At 51.0% G+C, this 19,549-nt stretch overlaps 1 protein-coding gene across 1 annotated transcript in view; it reads left to right on the top strand.

Moving 5' to 3' along the window:
• Window positions 1-11,500: 11,500 nt before the first annotated feature.
• The window catches only part of Scn4a (sodium voltage-gated channel alpha subunit 4), a 30,471-nt gene continuing 22,422 nt past the window's right edge, over window positions 11,501-19,549 (top strand). Inside the window, 10 exon segments of the mRNA XM_005350408.1 lie at window positions 11,501-11,773; window positions 11,864-11,982; window positions 12,093-12,182; window positions 12,474-12,602; window positions 13,033-13,124; window positions 13,536-13,832; window positions 15,157-15,220; window positions 15,418-15,559; window positions 17,115-17,324; window positions 17,907-18,057. Coding sequence (XP_005350465.1) covers window positions 11,501-11,773; window positions 11,864-11,982; window positions 12,093-12,182; window positions 12,474-12,602; window positions 13,033-13,124; window positions 13,536-13,832; window positions 15,157-15,220; window positions 15,418-15,559; window positions 17,115-17,324; window positions 17,907-18,057 — 1,567 coding nt within the window.

Below are 19,549 nucleotides of genomic sequence, written 5' to 3'. Positions count from 1 at the left end.
AAATGAGTCAGAGTTGAGTGTGCGTGTGCGTGTGCGTGTGTGTGTGTGTGTGTGTGTGTGTAAATAGGCCATAGTGGGAACTGGGAAATGAGTCATGGAGTTGAGAGACAGAGAATGGAGAACGGATCATACAAACAAGCTATAGTGGAGATTGTGTATATATGATAATTAATTGGTTCCAGTAAAAATAAACTTCAGTTAGGGATCGTGGTACAACCCTGTAGTGAGTTCAAAGTCAGTCCAAGGCACTTATAGAGACCCTGTCTTTAAAAAAAAGAAAGAAAAGAAGCAAATATTTGTCTGCCAGAGTGTTGACAGTGTGCTCCTAGCCCCCGCGCCCAAAACACAATGCCCCCAGAAGCCAGCAATCCTTCCAGGCCTGCCAGGTGTCCACCACAGTCACGAGGGCCTTCGAGCAAGACCGCCAGCCTGCCCGTGGAGGAAGAGCCAGGCCAGTGCCCCAGAGGGCTGGAGGGACGCTGTGTTTATAGGGGCTGGAGCATGGGGTTGGCATAAAAGACAGCTGTGTTCACATCCTTAGCTGCGACAGTAAAATGGAGCACGTGACACCGGGCCTGGCACACGGTGTACAGATGAGTGCGTCTCTGCTGTCTGTCCATCAAAGGACCTGGGGGTCTGGGGGCGTGACTTGGTGGTTCCACGCCCCTCCTAGCAGGCACTGGGTCCTAGGTTCAGTCCCAGCAGCACAAACACCAGGCATAGTGCATGTCTGTAATCCTAGTACTTTTGAGGTGGAGGCAAAAGAATCAGAAGTTCAGGGTCATCCTCGGCTCCATAGCAAGTTCAAGGCCAGCCTAGGATACATGAGACCCTGCCTCAAACATAAGGAAAAAGAAAGAAATGGGGGAGGCAAAAGAGGGGAGGAGGATGGAGGAAAAAGGGAAGGTAGAGAGGAAGGAAGAGTAAGAGGGAGGGAGGGAGAGAGAGAGGGAAAAGAAGGGTTTATAGCTCAGGGCTGGGGGTATAGCTCTACTGGTAGCATACCTACCTAGTATGCACATGCATAAAGCTGGGGGTTCAATTCCCAGCATGCACTGAGCTAGGCACGGTAACATAGGCCTGTAATCTCAGCACTTGGGAGGTGGAGGCACAAGGATCAGAAGTTAAAGGTCATTCTGGACTAGGTAGGGAGTTCTAGCCTAGTCTGGGTCACTGAATTTGTGAGACCTGTGAAGAAAAAAAAGGACTTTTCCTTAGCTGCCTCCTGACACTCTATGCAAGTCAGACGTTAAGGCGAGTGCCCCAAGACTTAGGGCCAGAAGAACCAATCCTTCAACTCCTAGGGCATTTTTCTCATGTTGGAGGACACCTGGAATGTTGTATCTTGATATACATTTTCTGTCTTAAAGGTTTAAGCCTGGGAGGAAACTCTTCCCTGGGGAAGTGAGGGATACGTGAGCTGTGAGGAGATTGGAGAGGAGGGGTCTGAGACAAAAGCTGAACACAGCCCATTCATAGGTTCTTTTAAAAAAATTTATTTATTTAGCATGTATACAGTGTTCTGTCTGCATGTGCCCCTGCAGGCCAGAAGAGGCACCAGATCTCATTACAGATGGTTGTGAGCTACCATGTAGGTGCTGGGATTTGAACTTAGGACCTCTAGAAGAAGCAGTCAGTGCTCTTAACCTGTGAACCATCTCTCCATCGCCCCATTCTTACTAGGTTCTTATTTCATTGGCTATGAGGCAACAGGAAGCACTCCAGGTAGAAGAAAAGGCTCAAGCCTAGAGGTCTAAGATTGGTAGAGAATGACCCCTCATTTTTGGGAGGGTCTTTAGAGCCTGGCAGGCCACAGGACCGACTGTAGAAAAAGAGCCTTCAGATGAGGGCAGACATCCTTGGCACACAGTGCAAAATAGTGTGCCCATCACTGTCATTTGTGTCTCTTGGTGAGCCCACAGGCAGGTGGTTGAGTGGGGACTCCCAGGAAAGGTTTATTCTAATCCTCTGTGGCCTTCGTGAGCCTCCACTATGACTCTAGTTGGTTTCCTGAATTCTGTGTGCTACTGGATCAATGCCCAGGGGTTCTGCTCTAGGCTCCCAGCTCTAACCCTTGCAACAGAGTTTTCTCAACAGTGTTAGGCCGGGAGGGGAGGGCCACCTGCGGTGACTTCCTTTGTGCTCTGACTTGCCAAGGCTGAGACCATTTTTTTTTCTCCCTCCTCACCAAGCTAAGTGTTGACAGAAAAGTAACACAGCCACTCCCCTTCCCATCTCCTCACTCTTGGAGCTGGGCCACAGTGGGAACCTGGGATATTTGGAAAACAGTCCATACGGTTGCCTAGTGCTGTCATTGACCAGAACGGAAGTTTGGTGTGGTTGAGTCTCCCAGGAAGTTTTGTATTTGAACCTCCACTGCAGGGGACCCTTAAAACAGATCTCCACCGGCACATATAGCTTTCGGTAATGTTTGCTTGTCTGTCTGTCTGCGGTTTGTGTCTGAGACAGATTTACACTCCGTAGCACAGGCTAACCTGTGTAGCCCAGAGTGGCCTAAACGCATGGCAATCCTTCTGCCTCAGCCTTCAATGTCTGAGATTAAAGACATGAACTACCACACCCAGCTTGCTTTAGATCATTTTGCTCATTTTATGTCATAGTCCAAGTCTCACTACGTAGTCCTGGTTGTCCTAGAATTCTCTATGTAGACCAGGCTGGCTTCCAAACTCCCAGAGATCCATTTGCCTCTGCTTCCCAAGTGCTGGGATTGAAGGTATTTGTCACCATGTCTAGCTATTATATTTATTATCATTGTGTATGTGCTGTGTATAGACAGGGTATCATGTAACCACATCAGGCATGTGGGGGCCAGAGTCAGTTCTCTCCTTATGTCTTGTCTCTGGGTTCTGGAGATAGGTCTCAGATTATCGGCTTTGGGTAGCTAGCATGTGCTCTTACTCCCTGCGCCATTTAACTGATCCTGTCATTTTGTTCATAAACAAACAAAACAGCTGGACAGTGGTAGGCAATGAGCGGTCTTGTGAGAGATAAAGGACATGGCTAGTTGGTAAGAGGAGTAATAGTTGGACCCTGAACAATGCCAGCTAGCTGCCTGGCACCTTTGTACCCATGGAGGTGTGCTCTAAAGGGAATGGGAAGGGTGTGCAGGACAGGTTGAGCCCACCCATGGTCACCCTTCCAAGACAGTTCCTTACAGTAGCATTTATATCACAGAGTAGCAGGGGCATAGCTGAGACCACTTGAGAGATTTCAGGCTGGTGCAACTGAATGAGTTTCTGGATATTTGAAGACCCCTCCCCCCCAAAAAATATCACTTTTCCAGATGGGAAGATTCTGGAAGTGTACAAAAACATCTGTGGTTTGGAGACTATCCTGAACTTTGTTTGGTCAATAGTTTGGGACATTGGTATTCATAGGTACTTATAGGTAGATGGCCTTGGTCTCAGAAGAAATCAGCACCCTTTCAAAAGACTGGAGATGTCCAGATACAGAGAATGAGGCATGGGCTCATGAAGCTGAGCAAGGTCTTCATGAAGTTCCACACCTCAGCTGGTACACAGCAACGCTTCTGCGATTGTTTCCAGTCTCAAGAGTCTTTCGATCAGTTCTGACTTTGGACCTAGACGACTATGTCATCTGTCAACAAGGACAGTTGTAGTTCTTCCTTCCTCGTCATCATGTCTTATTTCCTTTTCTTGTCGTATTGCAAAGGTAAACAACTTTCAGGCCCATGTTGAAAAGCAGTGAGGAGACACCTTTGCTTTGGTCATGACTTTAGGAACAGTCTGGTTTCTCACCATTGAAGTCAGTGGTAATTGGAGGGTTCCTTATAGACTGTCTTCATCAACTTGAGGGAGTCCCTCCCCTTTCTAATTTGCAGAGGGTCTTATCGTGAATGAGGACTAGGGCTTATTTGGTTTTATTCTTAACCTTTACTTTCATTCATTGGTACAATCTGGTGACTTTTCTTCTTCAGTCTGTTGATAAGAAGTTTACAGTACTTAGTTTTTTGAGCTTGCCTTGCATTTTTGAGATAAATCCTGTGTGGCCATGGTGCATAACTTTTTAATATACTGTTGGTATTAGTGGGCTAATATTTTTGTTGAGGTGTATGCAGATTGGGAAGAAAAGAATTTACATTATTTCCAGGCTGGGGAGTTATACCACAGCTCTTAGGAGAAGATCCAAAGTGTCGCAGACTCCATCCGCAAGGAATAGACACCCTGAGTGGCTGGGCCAGGGAGAAAAGGCCTCTGTGGTCAGATGATATCTGAAATTGAGTGTTCCAATCTGGCCGTCCCACAGGGAGAGACGACTCCAGTCTGGACCTACTCCAGGAGGAGCTGCCTCACCCTGGGCTCCCTGCCTGGGGACAGCTGGCCTTAGCCTGGCTCACCATTCCTGATCTTCCCTCCCCCCACCTCTGTCCTGGTCAGCTCACCAACTCCACGCCCCCAGGAAGGCCTGATTTACCCACCACTTCCGCCCAAACTTCCTCTTTGAAGGCAGTTTGGATGGGACTTTGCACTTTCTAAATGGGCTCCAGCCCTGGCTCCCGGGCTTGGCTTTAGTCTTGGCTTGGCCTCTGATTTATCACTCGCTAAAATTATCTTATTTGCTCCCCTTATTTACCGTCTGCCTCCTCCCTCTGGAATGCAACCTCCGCGAGGCCAGGGACTTTACCTCCCCTGTGCTCTGCCCTAGACCAAGATTAGATAGAGCCAGGCATGGACCACAAACTCAGAAAGTTTGTTGAGAGAATGAATGAATTTGTGGACCGGAAAGTCGTGGCTCCTCTCTTAGGCTTAGCTGTGGGATAAGGGAATGAATGCCTCCTCTCTCAGTTCTTTGAAGCATCACCATTCTCAAATGCCTTGGGAAGGGGTTGCCTGAGGACCTAAGCCATAACTTAGGCACAGTCTGGGACAGAGTTGGGTGGAAGGAGCTACCGTCTTACCATGTTCACATTCCGTTGTATCCCAAGGAGCCACAAGGAGATCTACCAGCCTACCTGGTGTCATGGAGTCCTGCTGATACTTTGTATCTGCCAGGGACATCCACACATTGTGGTTGTTCTTTCATCCTGTCACCAATGCCACTAGAAACAGCATGACTTTCCCATCTGTGTTAGATGCATGAGAAGGGTAGTGGACAGTACTGGAGGGCAGTGACTCCATCTGACCTCCCACTGGGGGGGACTCTGCAAGGCTACAAGATGAAGTCTATAGTCCCCTTGTGCCTGGCAACAGCCCTAACCTTATCCGGCCTCTCCCCACCCCGTTCCCTAAATGGCTTCTGCGATCCATACAGGTTCCCAGTGTCTGCCTTTGCCCTGGCTGCCCCTATCCCTGGGATGTCCTCCGCTCTGTCTTCCTGTGTTCCTAACTTACTCATTTACTGAGATCCAGCTTTACAAGTCATCTCTCTTCCACTTGGAAGCAACCGCTCACTCACCTCCACGCCCCTAGCACCATCAATGCCCTCTTGAGGACAGGGTCTGTATCATCCTGTCACAGCCAAGTGTGCTCAGGTCCACTTTCCCCAGACCATCAGCATCGAACCATGAATCACTGAGCCCTACTCGTGGACAGCTCAGCTTCTGAGATATAAACAAACGGATAGAGGGACAGATGGACAGATGGACGAACGGACAGGGGGATGGATGGACAGATGATAGAGGGAGAGATAGATGGATAGATGGATAAATGGATAGTTGGATGGGTTGGCGGATGAAGCATAGAAAAGTCCATGAGATCCCTAGAAGGTCTGTATCCAAGGCCTTATTCATTCATTCATTCATTCATTCATTCGTTCGTTCATTTCATTCACTATGCCCTTTGTTGGTATGTTTCTTTTGAGACAGGATCTCACTATGTAGCCATTAAGTAGACTAGACTGACCTCAAACTCGTAGACGTCTGGCTGTTTCACCTCCCAAGTGTGGGGTTAAAGGCATGTGCCACCCAAGCCTGGCAACAGACTCTCTATTTAAATACCTACCTCATGCCCAGTGCTGGGACTAGCCATGGTGACCTAGACGGACACAGTCACTGCTCGTGTTGACATTCCCATCCCTTGGAGAACACACACAAACAAACGAGGCAAGCATTTGCAACTTACGGAAAATGATGTCAAGTAAAATCGAGGAAAAAAACCTTTCTCTGAAATAGAAGACAGAAAGGGAACTGCCATGAGAAGGGGGGCTGTGGGGTGCCAGAGAGAGAGGGGAGCTGGGCAAAATCCCAAAGGCAGGATCAAAGCCAGTGGCCATATAGGACTGGAACAGAGTGGCCAGGGTAAGAGCAGTGGACAAAAGAGGGGCAAGCAGGCAGGGGCGGAGCATCAGGACCTGTGAGGCCACCGCAGGAGGCTTAAGTTGTATTCGAAACCCATTGGAGGGTCATTAGAGAATTTTAACAGAAACGGGAGCCGACTCTTGTTTTGGAATCTCGGTGGTTGCCTTGTGGGACTGACTCGGAGGATAAGTGGCAGACACGGTAGCAGGAAATGGTTATGGCATGGGCATGAGCAGCTGGGAAAAAGTGGGTTTCCATGCGTGGCGGAAAAGGGATTAGTAGGGCTTTGCTCATGGTGACAGAAAAGGAGAATTCAGGACACATGTTGGTGATCGACCAGAGAAACTGGGAGTGGTGGCATTTCCTGGCGTGAGAAAGAGTGTGTGGAACCATGGAGGGTGGGCTCACCTCCCTGCAGCATGGAGCTGTCCAGAGGGCAGCAGCTATGCCTGTGGAGAGCTCTGTTCCTATGGCACATTCTGTCATCATAGCCATGTGAAGGCTGAGCCCGTGTGACTCCAGAGACTGGGCACAGAAAGGGCCGCACCACAGACGTTGTTAAGGAACAACTGGTGAGGGAGAGAAACCACCAGAGTGATCCCGTGGAGGCCGAAAGAATAGAAGATTCCAGAGAGGGTCAGTGGCCAAGTGGGCTGCCTGCTCCTGAGAGGTCAAGGGAGGTGAGGAGAGAAATCTGTGCCCTGGAGTTGGCAGCTGGGAGGGTGTTACTGATTTGACAAAAGCAGTTCCGGTTGAGCGGGGCGATGGCAGCCAGGTTGGAATGGGTTGAGGAGGGAGCAAAAGGTAAGAAAGTAGAGACAGCTGGTGGAGACACTTTCCAAGACAGGAAGACAGAGGGAGGTGTGAGGTGTGGTGGCTTGTTGTGTGATGTTTTGCTCTTTTGTCTTTTGGGGGGAACCACCATCCAGCTCCCAGATAAATCACACAAAGAGGCATATTCTTAGTTATGAATTCCTGGCCTTAGCTTGGCTTGTTTCTTGCCAACTTTTCTTAACTTCAATTATCCCAACTACCTTTTGCCTCTGGGATTTTCCCTTTTCTTACTTCTGTATATCTTACTTTTACTCCTGCTCCATGTCTGACTGTGTGGCCGGGTGGCTGGCCCCCCGATGCCCTCTGCTCCTTGTTCCCTCTTTTCTCCTTAGACCAATTCTGCCTGCCAGCCCGGCCTAGCCTTGTTCCTGTCTTGCTATTGGCCATTCAGCTCTTTATTAGACCAACAGGTGTTTTTTTTTGTTTTTGTTTTTTTGGTTTTTCGAGACAGGGTTTCTCTGTGGTTTTAGAGCCTGTCCTGGAACTAGCTCTTGTAGACCAGGCTGTTCTCGAACTCACAGAGATCCGCCTGCCTCTGCCTCCCAAGTGCTGGGATTAAAGGCGTGTGCCACCACCGCCCAGCCAACAGGTGTTTTAGACACGCAAAGAACCACAGCTTCACAGAGTTAAACAATTGCAGCATAAACAAAAGCAAAACAGTTTAAAACAATATTCCCCAACAGGAACTGTCGTTGGCTTTAATATAGAAGACGGACACCCATGAGCGGTAGACAGAAAAGAGCCACAAGAAGAGGCTGTGAGGAAGCACAGGGCCCAGGTGTCAAGTATAAGCGGAAGGCCCAGCCCGTGGTGGTGATTTCACTGTGTCCCTGGCTGTCCTGGAACGTGCTCTGTAGACCAGGCTGGCCTCAAACTCAGTGAGCTGCTGCCTCTGCCTCTTGGGGGCTAGGACTAAAGGTGTGCACCACCATGTCTAGCCAGATTATTATTATTCTAATAGGCCAGGAGGGGGGAGAAGAGGCAGGGTCATCTGAAGGGAATATCAAGGGGAGAGCGTGGACATTTGAAGAAGTATGAGGTGATCTGAAGCATTTGTTTTTAGAAAGCAGGAGAACAGCCATGGGAAACACCGCTGGGGTGGAGAGGTGGTTAGTAATAATACACTGCCTCACAACCTGAGAATGAACCTGAGTTCACTCCTCAGTTCCCACTCAAAACAAACAAAAAACTAACCGACAAAATTGGGCGTAGCAGGATATACTTGTACTCCCAGCCCCGAGGACGTAGAAATCTTCGCCATCAACTAACAGTCTGATCATCGAGCCCAGGCCAAGGATAGACCCTGTCTCAAACAAACAAAGCTGAGGGGTTAGCACATGGCTTTTTTTTTGGGGGGGGGGTGTTTTTTGAGACAGGGGTTCTCTATATTGCTTGGCTGTCCTGGAACTCACTCTGTAGACCAGGCTAGCCTCAAACTCAGAGATCTACCTGTCTCTGCCTCCTGAGTTCTGGGATTAAAGGAATGGACCACCACTCACAGCACAGCATGGGATTTTTAAACAAAATTTGTATCTTTATTTACTTTTATTGTATGAACGTTTTGCCTGTGTATATGTTTGCCATGTGTGTGGCTGGTCCCTGTGGAGGTCAGAAGAGGGCATCAGATTCCCTGGGACAGGAGTTATAGACAGTCGTGAGCCACTGTGTTGGGACTGGGAATGCAGATCATTTCCCCTCACACAGCCAAACCTCCAAACATGAAGTGGCTTCAGGGTTGGTGAAAGGATGGCAGAGCTGGGAAGTTGTGTGTGTTCCCAGGGAGAGAAGAGGGTGCTTCTCAGAGCCAGAGACCAGAGTGGGCCAGTGGGGTGGGCCACATCATTTTCAAAACGTGGGAGCAGGACAGGCTGCTCAAAACACTGGACTGTCCCTGGGCTCCTGTGACTCAGGTGAGGTCAGTTTCCTCGAGGGCTGGTCCTGAGCCAGGCTGTAACACTGGGTTATTGTGGTTCCTCCAGCCAGGCTGTGATGCTGGGTTATTGTGGTCCTGAGCCAGGCTCTAACACTGGGTTATTGTGGTCCCTCCAGCCAGGCTGTGACGCTGGGTTATAGTGATCCTGAGCCAGGCTGTGATGTTGGATTATTGTGTTCCTCCAAGCCAGACTGTGATGCTGGGTTATTGTGGTCCTCCAGCCAGGCTGTGATGCTGGGTTATTGTGGTCCTCAGCCAGGCTGTGATGCTGGGTTATTGTGGTCCTCCAGTCAGGCTATGATGCTGGGTTATTGTGGTCCTCAGCCAGGCTGTGATGCTGGGTTATTGTGCTCCCCCTGGGCTCCAGTGGAGGAGAGTGAACAGCACCAGAACTGGGGTATTGTGGCCAAGATGACTTCAGACTGGGTGGGTCCCTTCGAGGCCATCTGGCAGGCCAGCATTATCTATCATATGACAAGATGCAAGCATGTATGTAAAGTCAGGGGAAGGCTTGGGACCGGCTGAGTGTCTCTGTGTGGATGTGCACTTGTGCACACCAGGATCACTGACCAGCTGAGAAACAGGAACCAGCAGAGTCATCCCCCAGAAACATGACTCCCCGGAGCCTGGCAAAAAGCAGCTGGGTAACTGGACAAGGGGTGTGGCCATCTCTGCCCAATGGCTCTGGCCTTTCCGTGTCATCTGCTCCATCTGTTGACCAGGCCTGAAAAGTGTGCACAATACCAGAGCCGCTGTGCCTGGGTCTTCTGTGAGAGGACTAGTCTTGATGTCGCTCTGGGGGTCTGCCAGAGTCCCTGTCAGGGTAGCAGGGTAGAGGCTTTAGGATCCATCCGTCTGTGTGATCTCTCTCTCTCTCTCTCTCTCTCTCTCTCTCTCTCTCTCTCTCTCTCTGTGTGTGTGTGTGTGTGTGTGTGTGTGTGTGTGTGTGTGTGTGTGTGTACATGTGCTTGCAGAGGCCAGAGGAGGCATTGGCTGTCCTGTTTTATCACTAGCCACTCTACTTCTTAGAAACAGGTCTTTTTCCTATTTTACCTAGAGCTCAGCTAGTGAGCAACAGACCCAGCAATCCTCCAGTCTCTGCTCCTGCACCAGCACTGGGGTTACAAGTGTTCATGTGGCTACCCAGCTTTTTTCTTGAATGTTAGAATCCAAGCACAGGTCCTTATATGCACTTACTCACTGAGCCATCTCTCCAGCCCCATACTGGCCTCTCAGTGGTTGTGAGTGGCTGGGCCAGTGTTCTTTCTGTTTGCTGAAGGAATCATTCCCCTAAATCCATTTCCAATAACTAACCCAGCACAGCCCTTCTGTGGGGAACAGGCTGGGCAAATGGGACCAGGAGCCAAAAAAGGCCGAGGGGCTAGCTCAGGAGATGGTCCACATATTGCCCATAAATCCCAAGGCTTCTGGCACACTTTCTTTCCCATACCCAGTCTGTAAGAGACCGCCAATCAAAAACTGTCCCTGGGGGCTCGAACCGTGCCCTGCTGGAACTGCCCATCTGTTACTCCCATCGCCTTTCCTGGTCTTCCCCGTTAGCATTCCCAGGTATCCTGACACCACCCACCTCCCACACCTTACATCTGCTTGTTCCACTGCATCTGGCCAGAGGTTTGGATTCCACAGAACCATGGGAGGAAGCTGCTGAGACCCTCTGCAGACCGGGTCTGTGTTCCCTCTCCCAGCCCACTGCCAAGTACCTCATAAGTCGGAAAAGAAATCATATGTCCCCACAGTCTTCCTTTCCCTTCTCTCCAGGCAGAGATGACAAACACAGACAGGGCCCACGTTCTTCTGAGATGGTCCCTGGCAGACATCATCAACACATCCCAGACATCCTTTTGCACTGAGTCTTGCTGAAACCTCAAAGGTCTCCATACACATCCTTTGCTACCCAGTATCAGTGGATCCACATGGCAGCCACCGCCCTGCTGCAATTCATTTTCTAGATGTGCTTTAGGGTGGGTCCTCCTTCCAGGCCCTCATCCTGGTCCACCTGGAGATCCTGCGGTCAAGCCAATACAGGTTCTCTCTTTGTGTCCCTATAGGCTGAAGCCACACGGTTCCTGGAGTTTGAACTGTCAGGACACTGGGGCATTGGCCCCAAACTCCCAAGACTGAAGAGGATCTGGTTTGTTTCCTGTTGATCCCGAAGGTGGCGCAACTTTTTGGAGAGAAGAGTGCACTGTGGAGCCTGGGGTGGGGGATGCTTCCTGCCCAGCACCTGTGCAGCAGCAAGCCCAGGTCTTGCAGGCACATCTCCCGGCCCCAACAAGACCTGTGTACCCATCTCCCTGACCCAACCCCTGGGCAGGCAAGAAGTGAGGCGAACACAGTAGACCCAGGGAATTGGTGATCCCCAGAACCCCAGGACTACGGGCTGCAGCTGCCCTGCTGCCTACCACCCTTCTGGTCCCTGAGCCCAGAATGCAAGGATGGCCAGCTCATCTCTGCCCACCCTGGTACCCCCGGGTCCCCACTGCCTGCGTCCCTTCACCCCCGAGTCCCTGGCAGCCATAGAGCAGCGGGCAGTGGAGGAGGAGGCCCGGCTACAGCGGAATAAGCAAATGGAGATTGAGGAGCCCGAGCGGAAGCCACGCAGCGACCTGGAAGCCGGCAAGAACCTACCGCTCATCTACGGGGACCCCCCACCTGAAGTCATCGGCATCCCCCTGGAGGACCTGGACCCTTACTACAGTGACAAGAAGGTCTGGGTGTAGGAGCGCTCCCTCTTTCTTGTGCCTCCTGTCCACCTGTCTGTCTGTCCTTTGGACTCAGGTTCTCTCTCTCCCCCGCAGACCTTCATTGTGCTCAACAAAGGCAAGGCCATCTTCCGCTTCTCCGCCACGCCTGCCCTCTACATGCTGAGCCCCTTCAGCATCGTCAGGCGTGTGGCCATCAAGGTGCTCATTCACGCATATCCTGCCCCAGTGGGAAAGGCGGGGAGGTTAGGGGTGGGCAGGAGACCTTCCTGTGCCCTCCTCTTCCCAGCTGCCTCCTTCCTCTCTTTCCTTGACCCACCCCCACGCTGTTCAGCATGTTTATCATGATTACCATCCTGACCAACTGTGTGTTCATGACCATGAGCAACCCGCCATCTTGGTCCAAGGACGTGGAGTAAGTTGCCTTCCCTAGATTCCCTCTTCCAGGTCTGTATCCCGAGGGCTCAGACCGACACTGCTCTTGTCTTTCAGGGAAGACACACTGTCCCTGTGACCATTAACGCCTTAAGTCAGGATGGGGGAGGGCATGCTATCACCCTGGCCAATGGGCTCAGCTCTGGGTAGCCATATGCCATCTTGGTGCCCCTCCTCTAAGGCCCACAGCTGCCGTGCACACACACATGCACACACACTGTGGTGACATCCAGGTGACATCCGTGGCCCTGACCGGCCCTCTTCTTGCCAGGTACACCTTCACTGGGATCTACACTTTCGAATCTCTTATTAAGATGTTGGCCCGAGGCTTCTGTATTGACGACTTCACATTCCTCCGGGACCCCTGGAACTGGCTGGACTTTAGTGTCATCACGATGGCGTAAGCGAGACCCTAGGTCTGGGGTTGGAGTGGTCAGAAGGGTGAGCCCCAAAGGGGGCTTTGACAGGAGGGTGGTGGCACGGGTCATGACTTGTACAGACTGAGCCACACCATCTAGGACATTCCCAGGGCCCTGCCCAGAGGTCAGCGTCCCCTCCTCGTACCTTAGGAGGCAGCCTAACTCAGCCACACAGCCAGTGGGTGAGCGCGGCTGTCCCTGCCTATCCACTCTCCAGCAGCAAGCTCAGCACTGTTCTTCTCAACTCTTGGGCTATAAGAGGAACTTTGGGGGTTATTTGACCCACCCCCATTCCTTATGGTAATCCCCATTATAAGAATTCTTTGGGACTCCTCATTCTGGGCCCAGAGACACTTGATTTCTGCCCCACTTCTGACACCCCCCCCACACACACCTTAACTTCCCACTCAGGTATGTGACAGAGTTTGTGGACTTGGGCAACATCTCAGCCCTGAGGACCTTCCGTGTGCTGCGGGCCCTGAAAACCATCACGGTTATCCCAGGTATTGGGAGGTGTGGGGACCCTCTGCCTGGGGAACATACCTCCTCCACAGTACTCAGGCCTAGAAGGGAACACTCGGGTTTGAAGAGTCTAACCTAGGCTAATGACAACGCTCGGAGAACACATTGTGGGAACGCTAGCGTGATGACATTTATTAGAATTTCTCCATGCTTTTGTGTAGTTCTGAGGGTCAGGCAGCAGCCCATTGCATCTTCGAGGTCATTCGTCTCCAGACAAAGCCAAGCTCAGCATAGAGGAGGTGCTCAGGAAAGGGTCACCTTAGGGAGGCTTCAAAGAAGGCGCTATGAGGAGCAAAATCCACCTCAGAGATGGAGTTGGCTGAGACTCAGGGTGGAGTCTGCTACCATCCCACCCTTCTCCCCGCTGACGCTTTCACCCTTGCCGTGCCCAGGGCTGAAGACCATTGTAGGAGCCCTGATCCAGTCTGTGAAAAAGCTGTCCGACGTCATGATCCTCACCGTCTTCTGCCTGAGCGTCTTTGCGCTCGTGGGGCTGCAGCTCTTTATGGGGAACCTGCGTCAGAAGTGCGTGCGCTGGCCCCCGCCCATGAATGACACCAACACCACGTGGTACGGCAATGACACGTGGTACAGCAATGACACGTGGTATGGCAACGACACTTGGAGCAGCCAGGAGAGCTGGGCCAGCAACTACACCTTTGACTGGGATGCTTACATCAACGACGAAGGTGAGAAGCGAGGCAGCCCTTGTCTCGGCTGCTTCTCGCAGAGAACATAAGCCTAGATCTATCACTGACCAGCTTGGGTAGGCTCCAATAGTCAGTCATGACCCTTAGAACCTTCTCTTATCACCGGGCATGGTGATGCATACCTTTAATCCCTGCACTTGGGAGGCAGAGGTAGGTGGATCTCTGTGAGTTCAAGGCCAGCCTGGTCTACAGAGTGAATTCCAGGGCAACCATGCCTGTTACACAGAAAAACCCTGTCTCAAGAAACAAGCAAAACGGGCTGGAGAGATGGCTCAGTGGTTAAGAGCATTATTTGCTCTTCCAAAGGTCCTGAGTTCAATTCCCAGCAACCACATGGTGGCTCACGACCATCTGTAATGAGGTCTGGTGCCCTCTTCTGGCCTGCAGACATACACATAGACAGAATATTGTATACATAACAAATAAATAAATAAACAAGCAAAACAAAACAAAAAGATCCTCTCCTATCAAATGAAATATGACAAAACTTCCCTCAAGGGTTAAGCGATGATGACACACTGTCTAAAACCAGTCTATAAATGCTTGCCGTGCAAGATTGAGGACTCGAAGTCAATCCCCAGAACCCCTATAAGCTTCCAGGCATGGTGGCACACACTTGTGATTTCAGCACTGGAGAGGCAGAAACAGGCAGATCTCAGGGGCGCCTTGTACAGTGAGCTAATCCTGCCTAGAGACTCCCTGAAAAAAAGGTGCAGTTGGTGCTGAGAAACAAGACCGAGTTTTCCCTGAGACACACACACACACACACAAGCTCTCGCTGTACAAAGACACAGTCCATCATCCTTCTGTAGCCTGGGCACTCTGCTCTCCTTCCCCATCTTCCCCATATTCTGTGCTCCCCTCTTGGTAGGGCTGCCAACGAGCATGTCCTGTTCTCATGCCTGTTCTTTATGGGCACATGGCAACACTCATACACATTCTCAGTCTCTGGTACTCACGGTGTCTGCATATTGGAATGGTGTTCGTCCTTCACTGTGGTCCCTAGATTCTAACTCATTCCTACAGTTAAATAAGTGTGTGGTAGCCTAATACACACACAGACACATGACCCTTGCCCCTTGTTCGGCTCCTGGTGAGTTCTGACCTCATAACTAGAGTTGGTGCCAAGCCGGTGAGGTGAGGCTTAGCACTGAACCCCTGCAGTTTAGCTGCTGGAGAGCTTGGAATCTGGGACTGTTTGTTAAAGATAGGAGGGATCGCACTGGAGTAGCGTGTTGTGTGCGTGTGTTTACTGTGCTTCTGTGTGGTAACATGTCTTCTTCATGGCCTCTGGTTCCCAAAGGAAACTTCTACTTCCTGGAGGGCTCCAATGATGCCCTGCTCTGTGGGAACAGCAGTGATGCCGGGTGAGTTGTGGGGTATCCTGGGAAGTGGGGCTTCATTAGGAACATGTATCTGGGGTGGATAGGAGTGTGGGGGAACCAGTGGACAAGGATAGAAGGCTTTGGTGTTTGGAGGGCATATGAGGGATCCTCCACCCAGAGTCCTCCATCGGTCCTCAGCTCTCTTCCCTCCCTAATCCGGTCCCCCCTTTCACTACCAGGCACTGCCCTGAAGGTTATGAATGCATAAAGGCTGGACGGAACCCTAACTATGGCTACACCAGCTATGACACCTTCAGCTGGGCCTTCCTAGCTCTCTTCCGCCTCATGACTCAGGACTACTGGGAGAACCTTTTCCAGCTGGTACAGCTGCCCTCGCTCTGCCCCGCCGCCCCAGACATACCCTCCACACCGCTGTTCCTCAGAGCCCACCCCCAGTGGCCAGGCCCCCACTGTACCATCTCCTCTAGGGAACTTCCCTATGGGTTCTTATGAATACTTGGCCAGAGTCAAACCACACTCCTTTTCTATTTTTGCTTTATGAACTGAGGTCTGGGCCTGCTATAGACTTGGACCCAAGAATCTTCAAGCTTCAGAAAAACCGGTAGGACAGCTGGGGAACTTAACTCTGCCCCTACACAATGGTAGTTAGCCCTCCATATCTGTGGGCTTCATTTATGTAGATGCAACCAACCACAGATTGAAGATACTTTTTTAAAAAAAGAATGGAGCGGGCAGTGATGGTGTACACCTTTAATCCCAGCACTCAGAAGGCAGAGGCAGAAAGATTGTTGGGTTAGAGAGGTCAGTCTGGCCTACAAAGCGAGTTCCAGGACAGCCAGAGCTACACAGAGAAACCGTGTCTTGAAAAACTGAACAAAAGGCTGGGGATATGGTAGCTCAATGGTAGAGTACTTGCAGAGTGTGTACAAGGTCCTGGTTCAATTCCCAGCAATGCGCGCGCGCGCGCGCAAGAGAGAGAGAGAGAGAGAAAGAGAGAGAAGTATTTTAGCAGTAGTAGGAGTGGTGGCACATACCTTTAATCCCAGCACTCTGGAGGCAGAGGCAGGCAGTGAATCTCTGAATTTGAGGCCAGCCTGGTCTACAGAGTGAGTGAGTTTCAGGACAGCCAGGGCTACACTAATCCTGTCTCAGAAACCCAATAAACAAAGAAACTGAACTAAAAGAGAGAGGAGAGAGAAAGTATTTTAGATGGAAAAAATGTGCCTATTCTGGAGACTCCTGTTTGGAGGACACACACAAATATCCTATGGGAAAAGATTTTTATTCCATAATTTATAAGGCCCAGCAATGTACGTGTAGCACTTACATTATATTAGATACCATGGATCGTCTAGAGAGGATTAGAGGAGGGCGCTGTGCCTAGGTTGGATGAAAACACTACACCCTTTCCTATAAGGGGGATGAGCATCTGGAGATCTTGGTATCCAAGGAACCAGTTCCCAGGATACCAAGGGATGTCTGCATTTGATGTCCACGGCTGGTATAGCAGGTGGGTTGAGAAGGAACGATGGTGTCTTCTGATCTTTGGCAGTGTTCCTAACAAGATTAATAATAACAGCAAACATAGATCTACTATTTGTTGAACAGTTCCTAGGTCCCAGGCTCCGGGGCAAAGCAAGGTCTCAAGCCCTGTTTGCTATTTGTCCATCCTGGTTCTCTGATCTCAGAGTGCGTATCTGGACTCCCCACGGCTCTGATCTGGGACACCAGAATGCTTAGGTCACTACACGTATTTTGAGGTTCCCCAGAATATGGTTGAGTTGCTAAGGATGACCACACCTTGTCTCCAGGCTCCGTGAGGGACCCCTCCTCTACCTACCTACCTAAGCAACAACCATGTAGAAGGACCCATGGAGGCCATGAGACTCCTCCCTCCTTTTTCCCACATCCCCAGACCCTTCGAGCAGCTGGCAAGACCTACATGATCTTCTTCGTGGTCATCATCTTCCTGGGCTCCTTCTACCTCATCAATCTGATCCTGGCGGTGGTGGCCATGGCCTATGCGGAGCAGAATGAAGCTACCTTGGCTGAGGACCAGGAGAAAGAGGAGGAGTTTCAACAGATGCTTGAGAAATTCAAAAAACATCAGGAGGAGTTAGAAAAGGTGGGGATTCAGCCAGGGAGCTTGGGGTGAGGAACAAGGGTATCCCTGGCCTTGGCCTGAACTGCTTAACTCCTGGCTTCTTCCAGGCAGGCTGGCGGGATAAGGGAGGAGCAGGGCTAGAGGGAAGGGCTATGGAGCAAAGGGAACAGAAAGCTCCAGGTTGGGAGCTTTAGTGGAAGGGATACCTCAGTTTCCCCATCACACAGCGAGGAGTTTGGGACAGTGAACTGTGAACTTTCCTCCAGATTAAAGGTCTATGGTTTTGTGCTTTCTGGGTTTTTGCTGAGTCAGAGGCAGGACCCCAGGTTGTACATGGGACAGCTTCCTGCTTTCTCATGCATATATGACGTCTCGTCTAGGGCCCAGCAGACAATCAGGGATGAGAGTCTTCTGGGCCAAAGTCTTCAGTCCTTTTGTTTTTAACCCGTCCCTCCACCGCCACTGAAGGCTGCTCCTTTCTCTCCATGCACTAGATATGACATCAACTAAGATAAAGGCTCAGTAAGAGTTTCTGAGAGTCAACGTGTCCATCCCCCTGCCTCAGAGTGAGACTTCTCATTCATTATTCTTGCTGACTTACAGGCTAAGGCTGCCCAGGCTCTGGAAGGTGGGGAGGCAGATGGGGACCCAGTCCACAACAAAGACTGCAATGGCAGCCTGGACACGTCTGGGGAGAAGGGGCCCCCAAGGCCGAGCTGCAGCGCAGACAGTGCCATCTCAGATGCTATGGAGGGTAAGTGCCCTGTGCCCCATCCCCCCTCCCACTCTGCCTATGCTGCCCACCAAGCCTCTCAGTCTCCTGTGGTGCAGGGTGGGGCCTGCTTGGACCCAGCTTCAGGAGGGCAGTAACTTAATATTGACACCAAAGAAACAAGCTGGGATAAATATAGTCCTGTCAACCTGCTTCATTTCTGGCTGCAAGGCCAAGCCATTGCGGGAACTAGGGGCTTCCGGGAGGGTTTGGGGGCTGCCAAGGCAACGAGGAAAGACAGGCTAATAATATTAACCAGGAAGGCTTGGTGTTCCAGAACCTACTCCAGTGTTTCCTGGGCAAAGGCTAAAAGTCAATGTTTAAATTCCCCCGAGTAGAATCACAGACTCCCCACAAGTCCTGTGGTGCCCCCAAGTCTCAGGAGGAGAATAAAGAAGTAGTAACAAGGGCCGGGCAGTGGTGGCGCACGCCTTTAATCCCAGTACTTGGGAGGCAGAAGCAGGTGGATCTCAGTGAGTTCGAGACCAGCCTCATCTACAAAGTGAGTTCCAGGACAACCAGGGCTGTTACACAGAAAAACCCCTTCTCAAAAAAAAAAAAAAAAAAGGTATCTCTGACCCAGAGATGGAGGGTACCCAGTCACTTCCTAGGGCTTGCCTTGTGCTAAAGGCAGAGTCTGGGGTTCTTCGGGGCTCTGTGACCCTTTAGAGGGCTCCATCTCACACTTACCTCTGCATTCAGGTGATGGTGTTCTTCCAGAGAAAATGGTCCAGGAATGCTGGGCAGAGGTGGCACAAGAAGCTCCCTGCCTCTGTTTCCTCAGGCTTTAGATCTCAGATGCTGGGACACCTACAGGAGCCCAGGCAGACTAGCCTGAGATAGAGCCAAGGAAAGAGGTTCACTTTCTCATTCCTGGGTGGGACCCCAGCCCTACCCAGGTTCTCCAAGGGACTGCCACCTACCCTAGTCTCTTTCACCTGCAAAACAGGGGGCACCAATAGTATTTGCCTCTTAAGTTTACAAAAGTAAGTGCTGGAGAATCTGTCTAGGGGGAGGCTACTCCCATAGGCCGCAGAAGCCAGGTAAAGGAACAGACCCCACAAATTGGGGATAGCAAGAATAGGAGATTTCCAGAAAGTCACTCAAGAGGGAAAGGTGTTTATGCCTGGGGACAGTCTGGGGTGACTAGTGTTACCAGCAGCAGGGAGGGAAAGGTTTCAGGAACTCTGGCCAGCAGCACAGAGGACTGACCCCCCTAAGGTGTACCCCTAATGTGTACCCCCTAAAGTGTACCTCCAGTGCTTCCTAAAGACTCTGGAACCCAGTCAGAGACCACAGTATGTCTTTTTCCTGGCAGGTAGCTCAGCTCCAGCACACTAAGGGAGGGAGGGTGTAGCATGGATAATAAAAACCCAGAGACAGCTGGGTGGTGGTGGCACACGCCTTTAATCCCAGCACTTGGGAGGCAGAGGCAGGCAGATCTCTGTGAGTTCGAGACCAGCCTGGTCTACAA

The sequence above is a fragment of the Microtus ochrogaster genome, chromosome 7 (genome assembly GCF_000317375.1).
Source record: "Microtus ochrogaster isolate Prairie Vole_2 chromosome 7, MicOch1.0, whole genome shotgun sequence".
Taxonomy (NCBI): Eukaryota; Metazoa; Chordata; class Mammalia; order Rodentia; family Cricetidae; genus Microtus; species Microtus ochrogaster.
Note: the sequence above shows the minus strand (reverse complement) of the source record. Positions and strands in the feature narration are given on the sequence as shown.